Genomic DNA, 16,236 nt, shown 5'->3' with positions numbered 1-16,236 from the left:
CTTGTCTGTTGCTTGGACAGTTCAGTGTTGCCTGCTAATGTGACTCACATGATATCGCAGTAGAAGTGAATTAGATAAATACTGATGCTGGGAATATAAAGCATCATATTGCTGAACAGCAGTACTTGATGGTTTGTTTTATTGTGACACCATTTAAGATAAAACCTTTATTTGTCTCACAATGGAGACATTCCCAATTTACAGCAGCAAAATTATCAAAGAGAAAGTAGAACAACAAAAAGTAGATAATTATAAACATATTTAAAAAAACAAAGTTTTTTAGGACAGTCTTATCAATAGCCTGACAGCAGTCGGCAGGAACAAGTGGCGTTACCCCTCCTTGCAGTGCGGGTGTATCGGTCTCTGGCTGAAGGAGCTGCCCGGTGCTGTCAGGGTGGCCTGGAGGGGGTGGGAGAGTCTGTCCATCATAGCTGTTAGCTTAGCTAGCATCCTCCTGTTGCCCAACTCCTCCAGAGTGTCCAGGGAGCAGCCCGGGACAGAGCTGGCCCTCCTGACCAGTCGGTCCACTCTCTGTCCCAGGCTGAGATGCTGCCTGACCAGCAGACTATACCATAGTGAATGGCTGAGGCCACCACAGAGTCATAGAAGGTCTTAAGGGGTGACCCCTGAACTCCAAAAGAGCTCACTCAGCTTTCTGAGCAGGAAGAGCAATTCTGATGTGTTGTTAGACCAGTCTAGTTTATTGTTGAGAACACCCAGATACTTAGAGGTCACCCTCTCTATGTCCGTACCCTGGATGTTCATTGGTGCAGGTGAAGACTGTTTCTTGCAGAAATCCACAACCAACTCCTTAGTTTTCCTGGGGTTGGTCTGGAGGTGGTTCTGCAAGCGCCAGTGGATTTTGATTCCATATGGTACAACTTGGTTCAAAAGAGTGTGATGCAATGAGTTGTCAACAATAGATGTGTCAGTACTCTGGCTAATGTGGCATTTTCTTCAGAGATTTTATATGTATATCTACAGTATGTAGACAGTATCCCGTATGCATGCCAACATATCAAATCTGGGGATGTGAGTTTCTACAATATAGTATTTCCATATATGGGAAGCAATATGATTCAAGGATGGTCTGCTTTGATTCGATGCACTTGCATCTTTTAAAACTAATTTTCTCATTTAAATTGTTTTTTGTTGCATTTCTGGTGTTTCCCATTGATTTTCTTAAGGCGACCAAATGTTCTCATTGGCAGATGAGCTGAAGTCTATCCCAGCTGATTTTGGCCACCATTCACATTCATACCCAAGGACAATTTGAAGGCTCAATCATCTTACTGGGCATGTTTTTGGAAGTGGGAGTCGCCAGGGAAATAAACAAACACAGGGAGAACATACACTAACTGAATCTTAATGGAAGACTTACTTGGACGCTTGAGCATTTTGTGAAACCACACGGTATTCAACCAGGTTATTAAAGTTGATGAAAACAAAAACAAATTTGGAAATGCAATAAAATAAGGGGTTAGAAGGGGGCGCGGGAGGGACAATTAATTCCTCAAACCGCTTATCCTCACTAGAATTTTACAATTATAAAACTATTACCACTGTATAAATCAGCTTCCACAGTTTTCAATTAAATTTATAAACAAGCTTTTGACATTAAATGTATTTATTTTGCTATTGCTGTCTGACCATACTGAAGAGTCAAACAGCCATTTGGGGATCATTGGAATTTTCTTATCTTGAATTTGGCAAATATTCCATACACACAAAAAAATAATCACTAAACAAAAACAAAATATTTTAAAATACAAACTCAAAACTAATTAAAACCACCAAATATAAAAAAAACGAAAATCAAACCCAAATAAAAACGGACAAATTCAAAATTATAATATAGCGATGCAACTAGTTTCTTGCCATACCTCACCCCCTGACATCTGGATTTTGACTACCGGTAGTTTTATTAACCCAAACCACAATAAAGCATCATTTAAAAACTCAAAGTGGAGAAATTGAAAAGCATTTTTTTTTTTTAATGTCATTTGTTTTTAGGATGACAAAATACAGTATTTCTCTCTTTCAAAACATTCATGGATCTGGAAAAAGAACAAAAGATGTGGTGATGTTGTACTTAAAAAAAACAAAGACACTTGTAAGATCATTTTCAGTATGGTCATAAATGAGACAAGTCTGTCAACTCAATCGCTGTCATCATCATTGTTGGAGCCTTCGGGTTCTGACCCGTTGTCAGAATGGCGAGGGGAACCCTCGTTGTCTGACCTGGGTTCTGATTCTCGATCAGACGCCGCGACAGGTGAACCGGGCCGGGACTCATCGTCCGATCCTGACCTCTTGCTCTCGTTTTCCGACTGGTCTGAGTCGGACTGCCGCTGCACCCTCCTCTTCTTCACCGGGCTGTTGCTGCCAGAGTCGTCGTCGTCATCGGAGCCCGCTGAGCGCTGAGGGCTGCCCGCCTCGCTGCCGGAACGGTTCCTCCCCCGAGGGCTGCCCGCCTCGCTACCAGAGCGATTCCTCCCGGCGTCGGAGTCGCTTTCCGATACGATGCGCTTCCTGTGGTCGTCGTCGTCATCATCATCATCATCGGATCCGGAACCGCTTTCTCTTTGGTTCCTGAAGAGAAGGAAAGTAGACTCGTGAGACTGTTTTTATTTTTGCGTGGACAGCTCCTCCTGCTCGCCTTTTACCTGTCCTCTGCTATTTTCAGGCCATCCTCGTCGGATGACTCAGATGATGAGATGATTGCCTTTGATTTGATCTTTCCTTTGAGAGAAGGCGGGGGGCGCTCAGGCTGAAACTGAAAGGGAGAGTTCAAGAAACTGATTAATTTGAAAATTAATCTCGCTGATTATCCCTGGTATGCAGTATAAGAGTCAAAGTACTTTTTTTTTTAACTTAAGATGCATCAAAATAAAAACTAACTAAACAGATGTTTAAAAATGTTTAATACAGTGATACTGTAGTAACAATATAATAGGCTAGTATAAAGAAACAAATTGGCTTCATGAAGTGTAATTTCCCAACAACATTAAAAAGGGTACCTTTTCCATCCTCTTGCGCTCTTTGCTTTTGCGCTGCTTCTTGGCTTGTGCTCCTCCGCCCTCATCATCGCTGTCGTCTTCTCTAGGACCTCTGCGGCAACAAAAAAATCAAAACTCAGTGCCACTCACCTATTTGTAACTAAGTCCATGTTTGAAAACAAATAGTTCTATATGATTAAATGTGGATGCTCGATATGTCCCGATCACACTTTTTTGCCACTGGAGTGAGTTTTTGGTTTTAAGGATCTGCTGATACCTCAGCAATACATTTCTATTAAAAAAAAATAAAATGTTAGATTTTAACACATACCGTATTTTCACGACTATAAGGCGCCATTAAAAGTCTAAAATTTTCTCCAAAATGGACAGGACGCCTTATGAGGCGGAGCGTCTTGTCTATGCGCTGAGTTCCAAAACCTGACTGAAAGCCGACACGCTGTTTATATAGAGAAAAGGCGGAAGTGACTGTGGACAGGCATGCGGCAAAGAAGTCGGCCAATCAGTGAAGGGTGGGCGTGTATATATACATATATGGAGAGAAAGAGAGAGAAAAGGCAGACGTGAGTGACAGGCATGCGGGGAAGCAGGCCGCCAATGAGTGAAGGGTGGGCGTGTAAGTGGACGCTAAAGCGACGCTACAAGCAGGTACCAACACCTGTATAGAGTGTGGCTATGTGCATTGTTGCAAAACAACTTCGGTTTTGGTTTCTAAGAACCCCCGAAAATAAATTCTACAAAGAGACACGCCTACGAAGCTCAGTTCAAACTTCAAGCCATCGGTTATGCTTTTGGCATGCGTGCCCATCTCACAGCAGCGGTGAAAAACCAAGTCAAGCAAATGAACTCTGAGCTTGCCGTTATTACCGGAGGCTTGACTAAAGAACTCCAACCGCTGGACATCGGCATCAACCGGGCGTTCAAAGTAAAGTTGCGAGCGGCATGGGAACAATGAATGATCGATGGCAAACACAACTTTACAAAGAGTGAGAGGCAGCGCCGGGCGAGTTACGCCACAATTTGCGAATGGATTGTGGCTGCTTGGACGAACGTGTCTGCTTGCACTGTTGTTCGAGTTTTTGGCAAAGCCGGCATCATTTCTGTGGAGCCACATGGCAATGAGAGTGACTGACAACGAAAGGGAACACGGCGTTTTTGATGGATTACCGGTACTTGCACAATTGTTCAATTCTGATGCAGAGGATGAGGAGTTTGATGGATTTCTGGGTGATGATTGATCGAAAAACGTGAGTACATTGTACGATGGCTAAATAAAATACAACGGAACTCCGTTTTGCTTCGTTGCCTTTTTAAAAACGTGTTTTTAGCTTGTATCTGTATGTCTTGGCATGCTACCGTATGCTACAAGCTAACGTGTTTTTAGCGTGCGCGCATGCATGCCGTATGTTTAAACTGGCGTATGTTTTACCACTTTAAAATCGCGCCCAATAATACAGTGCGTTTTGTCTATGTGTAAAATACAGAAATAGCACCCATTAATGAGACTGCGCCCAACCATACGGTGCGTCGAATGGTCGTGAAAATACGGTATTTATGTTTTTGTTATACATTATATTACTCTTCCGTTTGACAAGCTATTAATCAGTTTTGGATTATTTGGTTTCGCTCTGATCCCCCGATTAGATGTAAACTGCGGGTTCAGATCCGAATTCGGATCATGTGACTGAATCGGGACATGATGAATGCACGTAGAAAGTTAAATACAACTGAACTGTACTTTATAAATGTATTGTACTGCATTTATAAAAAAAACAACAAATCTTCATCCACTGTAACATCATGCACAATTTCATCTTGACCTCCGTGATCCTTCCCGTACATGTTTGAGAATCAGCGATCGAGATGAGAGCGGCACACTTACTTCTTCCTCTTCCGGCGTGCCTTCTTCTCTCCGTCCTCACCCTCGTCATGCTCGCTCCCGCTAGCTGCCTTTTTCTTCTTCTTCTTCACAGGCAGCTCTTCATCAGAGTCGTCATTGACAAACTCGTCCATGTCGCCTCCCTTCTTGCGCTGGGAGCGAATGGCAGGGTGAACTGACATTATTATTATTATTATTATTATCACGCCACATTCACACCAACATCAAGGTGGGGAAACAAATTAGCTCACAAAGTTTTCAATTACGGGGAAACAGAGCTGGGGCACTTTGTAGAGAAAACATCGACACAGGAATTCGAGCAGTACATGTAGGTGATGACGAGCCAGCCAGCACATGCTACTAAATTCTTTAGTTTATGAAATATATACCACCATCAACAGATAGAATGTAGATATTATTCTGTAGTGTATTTGTTTAGCAAATGAGGATGTGTGAAATACAACGTATAGTCGGCTTGAAAAAAATTGCATGTACTAATGTTAGCAGTGAATGGTCAATCCTGTTAACAGGCAACTAGAAAATTAACATTGAGCTCCAAGAGTGATATTCTTTCAAATAAGGAATTTTCACACACAAATTCCGCAAAACCCCAGGGTGAGAACACCTGGTCTATTTGAGTGTGTGTGTGTTTCACTCACACGTCCTCCACCTCCACCACCTCCCTTCTTTTTCTCTTTGAGGCCGCCTTCGGCAAAGGTGAGCAGGCTCTTGGTCTTCTCCACGTAGAGAGCTCTCTGCTCCAGCAGCTTTTTTTGCTCCTCAGCCTCTCGGCTCTTCTTCTCCTCCTGAGTTTTTTTTTGGGGGGGGGGGGGGGGGGCACAACGTCATCAGAGCACAACTCCAACGCTCAAATTGTTGCAGTGATGCACGTACTTGCTCCTTCATCATCTGTTGACGCAGCAGGTCGCGCTCTTGTTCTTGTTTGGCCCGAAGTTCTTTCTCCTCCTCATCCTGCTTTCTGGCGCGTGCCACGTGGTACTGAGCCTGACTCAGCAGGTCGGAGCACTGCCTGCGACCCCACAACGCACATGGTCAAAGTGTTACACAAGCACGAATCCAATCCAACCCAATCTATCAGACATACAAGCAATAATGCGAGCCGAATGAGAATAAACTTTAAAAGCATAACACAGAAATGGGACAATCAACAAAATACTACATACATGTGTATGGTGCAATAAACCCAAATGCATCAAAATAAATGTTTCTTATGTGGAAGCAAATGAGTGGAAAAACAGCACTACCGGTATATAGAACTGTATAATTATAACTTTTTGTTTTATATTTAGTTTGACAGTTAACATCAACTGGGACTGGCATTCAACGGCTTGAAGCCTTTTTTTTTTAAAATTATCTACCAAACTGGTTCTTGTTGTGACGTTCTCACTGTCATCTCAAATTTTTTTCTCTCAAGTCAAAGCAGAAAAAAATTTTTTTGAACGACATCTCGTATTTCAAAAACCCATAGGTTGGGTCACTCATATCTCAAGCACCATTGTAACTTTCAAAATCATTTAAAAAAAAAAATTTTTTTTTCAATTTATTCCACAAACCTCTTCTGTTATCTATTGCATGCTTTGTTACAGGTGTTATGAGGATGTGTTGTATTGAATGTTGCCATTAGTCAAGACCAAATTTCAATCAAAGATGGCTTGAGTGGGGTATCCCTAAATTTATTTTTGACGCCGATTTCCCAAATGTATTTACTTTTTTTCTATTCTCCTGATTTTTTAAAGTTTTTTGTTTGTTTTTAAGTTTGACCTACTAAAGCTTGCCCAAATATGGATTTTATCATGCATTGTAATTCATAACAATCAGGTTTCAGGAAAAAAAAAAGTTTACCTGTTGCCGAACCAAACCGTTAAATTATAAATATTATCAAATACTTTGTGTGAGAGGGGGAAAAAAGGGGCAATTCTATTCTGCAATCACTGCAAAAATGGCATCTTAAAAGGTTTACTTTCATGTGTTGAAAAAAAATAAGACCAGCGTTATTATTAACAATAGAAGAGCAGCCATACAGTTTGCAGACTAAAAAAGAATTGGGGGGGGGGGGGGTGTCCCCAATATACCTGGCCTCAGAAGCTGCGTGTGCAAGGTCAAATCTCATCTTGTCTCCAGCTTTGCTCAGGTAACTGAAATACCTGAAAGGGGACAACAAAATGAGGAAGATGTAGGAGAGCCTGACTGGAATGATCATTTTCAAGCATTTTCCCCAAAGAATGTCAAATTTCAAATCCAATATGGCTACATCAGGCCCGCTCTGTCCATTTGTCCATTTGAAAAATCAAATGTGGGCCCTTGTGCACAAAGGTTTGGCGACCAGTAAGTGGAAAGCGACTGCCGCTACCTGTGAGCGAGTTCCAGCTCTTTAACGGAGCTCAGCACAGCCTTCAGGTTACTCTTCTCATCCTTCAGCACCAGAGTGGCGAGCCGCTGAAGCACCAGGGCCACATTGAACATCAGTACTGTGTCGTTGGGCGCCACGTGGCGGGCCTGATTGGAACAGAACAATCCATTTCAATTGCTCATATAGAGGAAGGGCATAAATAAAGTCCTTTCTAAGACAGGGTTTCTCAAGACTTTTGGGGCCCAGGGACCCATACCACAAAGATAACCCAAATTAAACATCAGTATTCCTAAATGCAATAGGAATTTGACATGTGACCGTGAATTTATTTATGAGCACTGTCAGTTTGCACTGAATTGAACTCACTTCGCAACAAGCAGGAGTTTGGCAAATAGTGAACAAGTCTTCCAAAAAAAAAAAAAAAAAGAGGCTTCAAAATGTTTAATCCACATCCCAGTTAAAACTTAGTCAAACGCAACACAAAACCAAAAGAATTACACATTGTCTGTTAAAAACAACTACATAGCTTTGCTTTAGATAAGACAGTTTATCTAATTGCTAACAAACAATAATGGGACTAAGAAAAGCATCAGTGTCATTGCGCTATAACCCGTTAAACAACGGATATCTGCACACAAATGGCAACATATGTAGAATGACAATAAAACAAGGTTTGCAGAAATATATTCTTTATCCCCTGCGAAGAACGACTAACATTACAGCAGCTTTTGGAGGAGTTTTGACAGTCATACATATGAGTATGTCGAAATCATATATTACCCCAAAGTGGCCACGGTAACAACACCAGAACTGCCTGCATCTTTTTTAAAACGGTATGACAATACTAACCGCAAAATATTTTGCCGACACAAAGTTATGTTTTGAGAAAGGCGTCTCTGGTTTTACCTTCAGCAGCATCTGCTTGCACTCCTGGAGTTTCCCACATTTAAAGAGTGCTCGTGCCAAGTAGAGTAAGACCTCCGTGTTCTGGTGTTTGTAAAACTTCTTCAGGCAATTCTCATACTGCACAGCAGAAATTCACAGTGGTGGACACTCATTGACATGCGGACAAAAGGTGTCAAAACGTAAGGTCTCTTACCATCTGCACAGCGCTGATGTACTGCTTCTGCTCTACGTAGATGTGAGCCAGATTCAACCACACGTCGCTGATGTCTGCTGTGGCCTCCCTCACCTGTGCAAACACGTCCCGGGCCTCTCTGAAGTAGCCCTTGTGAGCAAGCACGGCACCTGCACACACAATATTGCTCTTGAGACCGACATCCGGCACAGGTGCTTTTTTTTTTTAAAGTCAAATAGGAAGCTCAACACACCAATTCCATTGGCCGCATAGAGGTTCTTGGCATCATTTCGCAGGACCTGTTTGTAAATGGCCAAGGCACGATCCTGATGTCTCTTTTCCTGTACAAATGAAAACATGAACAAGAAAAGGTCAGTAGAATGCAGACTTCAACAAAGGATGAACAGTGTAAAAAAAAAAAAAAAAAGGAAATTAACAAATGAATAACTGAATTATTCATAAACCCTTTCCTCACCTAAATTAAATGGGATCTTCCTTGTCTTGAGCCTTACAACACAAATGTGTTGAAATTTTTCCATTGTCCGTTGACTAATTTACAAACTAAACTTCAACTCGGGAGAGACTCCTGCCAAATTTAAGGAATTCGCTTCAGACATTTTGCAGTCCATGCTCAGGTGATAACTGGCGAGTCATAGATAATTTTTCAGTTGTTAACTCACTCTGTGGGCACAACTCTGTGCCTTCGGCCAGCAAATATAAGCTCTCGCTCCCCGCCATATGCACCTTCACACCAATTCATGTGACACAATTGCAAGGTCGCAACGGGACTATAATTTAAAATAAATGAATACATCAGAAGAGGCAGTGAAGGTGTCCGTGTGTGATTATATGAGTAGATCACGGTCGAAAAAGGAAACTCCACGCACGGAAGACCTCAGCTAACATTCAAACCCAGAAATGCAAAACTATGCTGCTAACCATGTCATTTATTATTAATTTTTAATTTCTTACCTTTTCCCGGTCTCTGGTGGGCTGGTGGAGGGTCTGCAACCACACGTTGCCCAGAGCCAACATGGAGTAGGTGTCATTCTGCGTGGATGGCTGCTTCAGAATACGCTCAAACTTCTTTTGACCTGGCCCCCACTCCTGTTTGGCCAAGTGAAGGTTCCCTATGAGGGACCACGCATCTGGATGATCCTGCAACAAACGGGAACAGAGTATGGTGACGACATTCTGGGATCACATCAACAATAATGATAAATGTAATGGCCTTGCAGATGGGCAAGGGGTGTTTGTTTATGACAAAACAAAATGTTTCTCGTTATGCTTGAATGTGATACATTGCCATTAAATTACAAACAATTCGGAGACCCCTGATGACAAATTTGGAACACGTTCTCCCTCGCCCGGATGCGGGTCACCGGGGCTGTTCTGGTTGACACGCCTCTACAACATCACTTGGACATCGGGGACATTGCCTCAGGATTGGCAGATCAGGGTGGTGTCCCTCTTTTCAAGAAAGAGGGGCCAGAGTGTGTATTCCAATTAGTAATCACACTCCTCAGCCTCCCCGGTAAGGTCTATTCAGGGGTGCGTGCTGGAGAGGCCAGGATCGACAACTCTCACTGGAGCAGTTTGCATTCCGAGTGTGAAACGGTTGGGATGAAAATCAGAACTTCCAAATCTGAGACCATGGTCGAAAGGCGAAGTCTCAATTTACCGGTCCAAGTACATTCCTACGCTCACATATGGTCACGAGCTGTGGGCTGTGAACCAAAGAACAAGATCCGGATACAAGCGGCCAAAATGGATTTCTTCCGTAGGGTATCCGGGCTCTTGCTTAGAGATAGGGTGAGAAGCTCAGCCATCCAGGAGGGACTCAAAGTCGAGCCGCTACTTCTCCACATTGAGAGGAGCCAGATGAGGTGGCTCGGGCATCTGATTAGGATGTCCCACCGGCAGGAGGCCCCGACACAGGACACGCTGGAGAGACTCTGTCTTCCGGCTGGCCTGGGAAGGCCTTGGGGTCTTTCTAGAAGAGTTGGAAGGTGTGGGTGGGGAAAGGGAAGTGTGGGCTTCCCTGCTAAAGCTGCTGCCGCCGCGACCCGATCCCAGATAAGCGGTAGAAAAATGGTATGGTACACACAATTCTCAGTTAATTCCCATAATTAAATCGTTTCCAATTTCAAGTACTTCCCAAACTCCCCATCTTAGCTTCCCATGGAAATGTACCAGATCCTTTGCGAGAACATTTCAACCCAAACATACCTGATTAATCTGTAGGGCCTCTTTGAACCAATCAGAAGCCTCGTAGAAATTGCCTTTGTCACGTGCCATCGCACCAAGTCGCAAATAGCCTGGAAGCCAAAAACAAACGTTGCGCAATACATTCTCATCATACTTCAGCTGTGTGATGGATATTTGGTTGTATATTTGGTGTGCTTACAGTCCACATAGTTGGGATGTTCCCTCAGAATGTTCTTGTAGAGCTTCTCCGCCTCATGGAATTCGCACATGGCCTCGTAGAGACGCGCCAGATTGTAGGAGGTGGTGACGGAAATGGCGTTGTAGTAGTGCTCGTCATGCTCACCTTCGGCTTTGGCCCGATCCAGAGAGGCCAGGAAGTATTTCTGGAGGAGGGAGGAGATTTCATGTTTAGATTTACATCTGTTTAAGGAAGACTGGGATTTAGGATTCAGTTGCACCCGAGTGAAGAAGAAAAAAAATAAATAAAATAATCAGACATTTATTGAACAGGACTAACAGTCAAAGGCACAAATAGAAAATCAAAGGACTTACAAGGAGCATGGAGCAGACACTAAGACCTGACGAACCGGCCTATAGGCCCCTAACACTGCAGTCTTGAAATCAAATGCAGTATAAATCATGCCTTACTTATTATTATAATTAAATTATAATTTGCTCATGTACAGCACTTTGTATACAGCGGTGGTTGTTTTCAAGTGCTCTGTACAATACAGTTGAGTTGAGTAAATAAACTGTATTTATTTTATCGAAATAAAATAAAAATAAATCAGTAAAATACTTAAGTTTAATAACAGAAAATTACTTTTCATTATTTGGCATCTCTCAAATACTTTTACTCTAGTTAAATTCTATAAGAGGAATTTATCTGCCACCGATATTTGTAGTTTTTAATCAGGCATCACTTTCAGGTATTTTAAACAAAGTTTTTAAAGGCATACGCCAGACGCGCATGTGTGCGCGTGTGTGCGGGTCTACCTTGGCCTCTTCCAGGTTGCCCAGCCGGAAGTGAAGAGCCCCCAGGTTGTTGAGGATCTCTGGAGGCACGTCCGCCTGCACTTTCTCCTGCAGGATGCGGGTGGCTGTGCCGTAGGCAGACAGCGCACCTTGGATGTCGGTCTGCTCCAGAATCTGAGCCAGCTCGATCCAGGCTTCCACGTCGTCGGGGTACTGCTCGGTTACCTTCTTTAGATGACCCTACGTAGCAGATATGGATATTTCTTGTAATAATAATCAAAAATTATTAATGGATCATTTTAAAAAAAAATACTCAAACTTAGTTGCGCCATCCAACCTTTGATGACGGAAATAGTGGTACCTGGGGAGCTCAGTATTTTTTTAGGTTGAGAACTGGTCGTCAACCAGTTGTATGGCACATATACAGTAGATAGAACAGTCTAATCAAGAATCGCAGATGTGCGAGGAAAACTGATAAAGGCATGACTGAGTTGCTGAGTACTTAGGACACATACTTTGGCAATGTCTCGCTTTTCCTGGTCGTCAGACGTTGCGTAAAGGGAGCCCAGAATTTTGATGGTCTCGTAGTTGTTGGGGTAGGCCTTCAAAACCTTTTCAAAGCACTGGGCTGCATTCTCTTTGTCTCTTCGATAAACGTACATCTGCCCCAGGCCGAAGAAGGGCAACACGAAGGTGGACGAGGCAAACTGTGTGGCCTGGTAGTAATACTGAAAGGCTTGGTCGTAGTCCTCCTAAGGCCAGAGAGGGAGAAATGAATGACATGTATGAGTGTGCATGATTCTCATTCATTCGGGTCATTGCGCAAAGCTTGAATCGAGGCAACGGTAGTCCGCCGGTTTGTTGAAGAAGTTCCAACTTTATTGGGTTAATCCTTTCATCCGCTCTAAATTTTTAAGCCTCCCTATTTAGGTCTCTGATTGGTGTGTGACGTGGATGGTCACAATAGGGTTGTTGTTGTTGACAAAGATAATTTGAAGATGCATTTCAGACTCGCAGACCAGCTGTGATGAATTCTGACCCACACCGAGGACAAAATCCTCAGGAGCAATTTTGTTTACGCATAGCACAATAGAGGAGAGCGGTTTGTACGGGCCCAGATTCAGCAGTTCATTTGCATCTTGAAAAGGGAAATTCCTTTGAGGGCATTGCTGCCTGAATTCTGGACAGGTAGTATCATTTATTCTACGATTATTTGACAGCTGCAGCCCTGGCCGCCAGACTTAGCTGGCAAATGAATGTCCTACAAAGTATATACAAATCGGTCATTCACCTTCTGACTCTGGAGTGACATTAGTCCATGTGGACAAATGATCCCTGCAACGCTTTGACGCAGAGATTTTACTTTTTTTCTTTTTGTATTCATTCTTTAGTTATTCAATGAATCGCTTTGGCCCTACAACAACAATCCTATCGTGACCGCACCCACTACAGACATGAATAGGAGAGTCTTTGTTTGGGGATAAACAACAAACAGTAAATATGAGGGAAGCGACTTCACAATGACCGTGGACGCTACCTGCACGTGAAAAGATCGAGCCAGCTGGTAGCAACTCTCTGCCTGCATGGCCTCCACTTCCGTGTTGTGGAAAGCATGCAGGGCCAGATGCTGCACTTTGCTGTAGTCCTGAAAGCAGAAAAGGGCAAACCATATGAAACACAGTCATAGCGAGGTCGAGTGAGCGCATCGAGATGCTCGTGGCTACCTTTTTGAAGAAGAAGTGGTTGGCGAGGTGGTTGAGCACCATGGGGTTGCTGGGGTCGATGGTATAGGCGCGCGACAGGAGCTGCACTCCGTTCTTGATGGAGTCGGCCTCCTTGTTGTTGAGTTCGAGCACGGCCAGGCCGACGAGGGCTCCCACGCATTTGGGGTTGAGCTCCAGGGCGCGGCCAAACGCCAAGCGAGCTTTCTCCAGTTTGTTGAGCTTGACGAAGCAGTGGCCCATTCCCAGCCTTACCTCAGCTGATCAAATACAAAATCAACGCGAAAAAGCATGTCATCTATGCATGGCTGGAGAAGAAAGTTAACACACCATCTTACAATCTTTACCTGGACAGCCGGGGTTTGTGCGCAGAGCCTTTTTGTAGTACGCCAGTGCTCCTCTGTAATCCTTTTTATTGAAGGAAATGCACGCCTTACCTAATAAACAACAAAGGGGTGTGTTCATTCAGTGAATGAGAGTACATTATTTGATTAAATGTGTCCATTTTTTTCATGATGGACCAAGCTCCTGTTATATTTTTTATATTAATTTTATGTATTTGTCTCTCTTCTCTAGTGGCAGGTGCTGCAACAATGCTTCTACGTTATCGTTTCTTCTACTATTCAATTAATATGACATTGTACACTCTCCTAGTGACAAAAAAGAAAAACAAAAATGTAAAGATAGGTCGGAAGGTAATGCTTTTTTGCATGTTTGTGTACTTGGAAATTCCTCTCTGTTGTAAAGTTAAATAAATACTAGAGGGCCAAGTATTGTAAAACAGTTTTTAAGTTAATCAGTTAATCGTTCATCTGAATTCAACTTACCAAGTAAAGCAGGGATGTTATTGGTGGACTGATTGAGGACAAATTGGAACTGAGCGTCGGCCTGGTCCATCTTGTCTCCTTCCAGCAAACAAAAACAAGCTCTTCCCAGCAAATGGTTCTGAATGAGGCAAGATGAGTTGTATTTATTTTAAATACTGCAAACGCTTTATTTTGTCACCTGCCCTGAGATGTTGTTCTCACCTGATCGTACATAATGATCTTGTCGGCCATTGTGTACAACAGCGTGGCCTGAGTGATGAGCTCTTTCTTGGCATCTTTGTTTTTCTCTTTGCGGGCCTGTTGCACGTAGTAAGCTGCCAGAGTGTCCAGACATGTCATCTGATCCTTTTCGTGGTCGCTGTAGTCCAGGTTCCCGTCGATACGCGCCGCCTCAAGGAGTTTAACAAAGTCCTCTGTTTTGCCCTGCTTGTAGTACTCCAGCTAAGAGAAGACAACATGGTTGTGATATCCTTTCAAATTACTTTTTCAATAATTACACTCTTTCCAAAACGTTAGGGATACTCTGCTTTGTGGTGAAATTTCAGGATGCACTATAATTTACACAAGTGAATAACATTTATCAGAACTTTTGACTGCACAAGCCCAAGGGTTCAATGTTTCTGTACTTTTTGTACAACTTGCAGTTCTCTAACAATGGCACTGAAGAGCAAAATTCACAACAGGTGATCCATAACTCAACCAATACATATCCAAGGGCATCTACTTCTATGCATTTTTGTGAGAAATTTATTCTCTCAAATTAGACTTGATTATATCATTATGGTAACTATAAACATATTCACATTTTATCTGTAAAACCTTACAATTCAAACCACCTTATTTAAGGTAAAATATATGCTTACCGCCAAGGCAATCCATATGTGCAGCTGTGTGTGCTCCTGCTTCAGGATACTGATGACCTCGTCGCCTTCGGGCAACTGGTCGAAGTCAAGCTCAATTACCTGCAGGATGAATTGCGTTACACTTAAATTAAGATTTGATAAAACGGCCCAAATAAGATCGTCCCAACCATCTGCAAATGTGTTCGTTCAGTTTTGGTGGACAATGACAGGGAGCAAGACCTGGTTGCAATATTTCGGTTACTTTTTTGGGGATGTTTTGTTTTTGAAGCTCTTGATCATCAACATCATCATCATATTTACTTTAGATTGTCACAACATCCTGACGGTGTATTTTAGAATACAGACATGCTGGATTAGACATTCGGTTTGTATATCGACGTCACTCAAGCCGCTTGCAGAACTGAGCAGCACTACTGATGTTAGCAATAATTAGCACGCACGGCGAGCAATGTAGCAGCGGTCGTTTAGGAACCGACATAAAAACGAGGAGGTTTACCTCATCTGTGTCCCGCAGAGGGATCTCGATAGACCCTCGAGACATCTTGGAGGAGGAAAAGCCCAAAGGCAGCTAAACGGGGAATTCAAAAACCTGCGCAGCCGATAAAGTTGGTCGTAAATTGATGCCCTAAACCGGAAGCCAGCACACAGTGTGTGCATCCTAAAACCTTGTCCGATCGGGAAAAATAATATTTGTTTCTGTTTTACTGACGCAGGTTTGCAAAAATGACTACAGTATTGACAAATTTTGTTTCTTAGTTGAAGCAATTCTGAATGAAGTTATTCATGTAAAAAAGCAACAACAAATAAAATTCATGTTCACGTCTTCCTTCTCCAACCATTTCATCTTCTATTACTCCATATTCCTTTTCTTCTGCATTACCGCATCCTACTGGATACTATGAAATACTGTATATAGATATGAAACTTGGTCTGTATGTACAATTATGTAAATGTCTTTCAGACAGTGATGGTAACAAAATACAAATCGTTACTGTACTTTGACCTTTCAAGTATATGTCCTTTACTTATAGTATAGTATTTATTTTAATGAGGGTTTTTTACTTTTACTCCCGACAGATATCTTTACTTTGTTTCTACCCATCACTTTGCCAAAATCGGGTTGTTTTTTGTACCTCCTCAAAAGACAACACACCATAAAAAGAATTTGTGTTGTGAAGACGAGAATGCTAGAATTGCTGCTTTTGGCACTGGTTTAAGCAACCTGAAGTTTGAATTGGTCACAAATTAACCCACATAACTTCTTTTTTTGCGATGTACAGTACCAGTTAAGTTTAAA

General features: G+C 42.6%; 1 protein-coding gene across 1 annotated transcript; it reads right to left on the bottom strand.

The window, feature by feature from the left end:
• Window positions 1-1,969: 1,969 nt before the first annotated feature.
• Window positions 1,970-15,580, bottom strand: ctr9 (CTR9 component of Paf1/RNA polymerase II complex). The gene is made up of 23 exons (XM_086107189.1): window positions 15,436-15,580; window positions 14,940-15,038; window positions 14,278-14,517; window positions 14,077-14,194; window positions 13,597-13,686; window positions 13,253-13,509; window positions 13,066-13,173; window positions 12,044-12,280; window positions 11,550-11,768; window positions 10,753-10,936; window positions 10,575-10,663; window positions 9,318-9,503; window positions 8,599-8,686; window positions 8,367-8,515; window positions 8,174-8,290; window positions 7,268-7,413; window positions 6,990-7,061; window positions 5,791-5,926; window positions 5,556-5,702; window positions 4,900-5,048; window positions 3,021-3,111; window positions 2,667-2,776; window positions 1,970-2,592 (listed from the first exon to the last, which is right to left on the bottom strand). Exons 1-23 carry the CDS (start codon window positions 15,478-15,480, stop codon window positions 2,160-2,162), a joined length of 3,510 nt encoding a protein of 1,169 aa, XP_085963315.1. The 5' UTR covers window positions 15,481-15,580; the 3' UTR covers window positions 1,970-2,159.
• Window positions 15,581-16,236: the final 656 nt, after the last annotated feature.

The sequence above is a fragment of the Hippocampus guttulatus genome, chromosome 3 (genome assembly GCF_054856545.1).
Source record: "Hippocampus guttulatus isolate MCC_2025c chromosome 3, RoL_Hgut_1.0, whole genome shotgun sequence".
NCBI lineage: Eukaryota > Metazoa > Chordata > Actinopteri > Syngnathiformes > Syngnathidae > Hippocampus > Hippocampus guttulatus.
The sequence above is the reverse complement of the archived record's forward strand: the minus strand, read 5'-3'. Positions and strand labels throughout refer to the sequence as shown.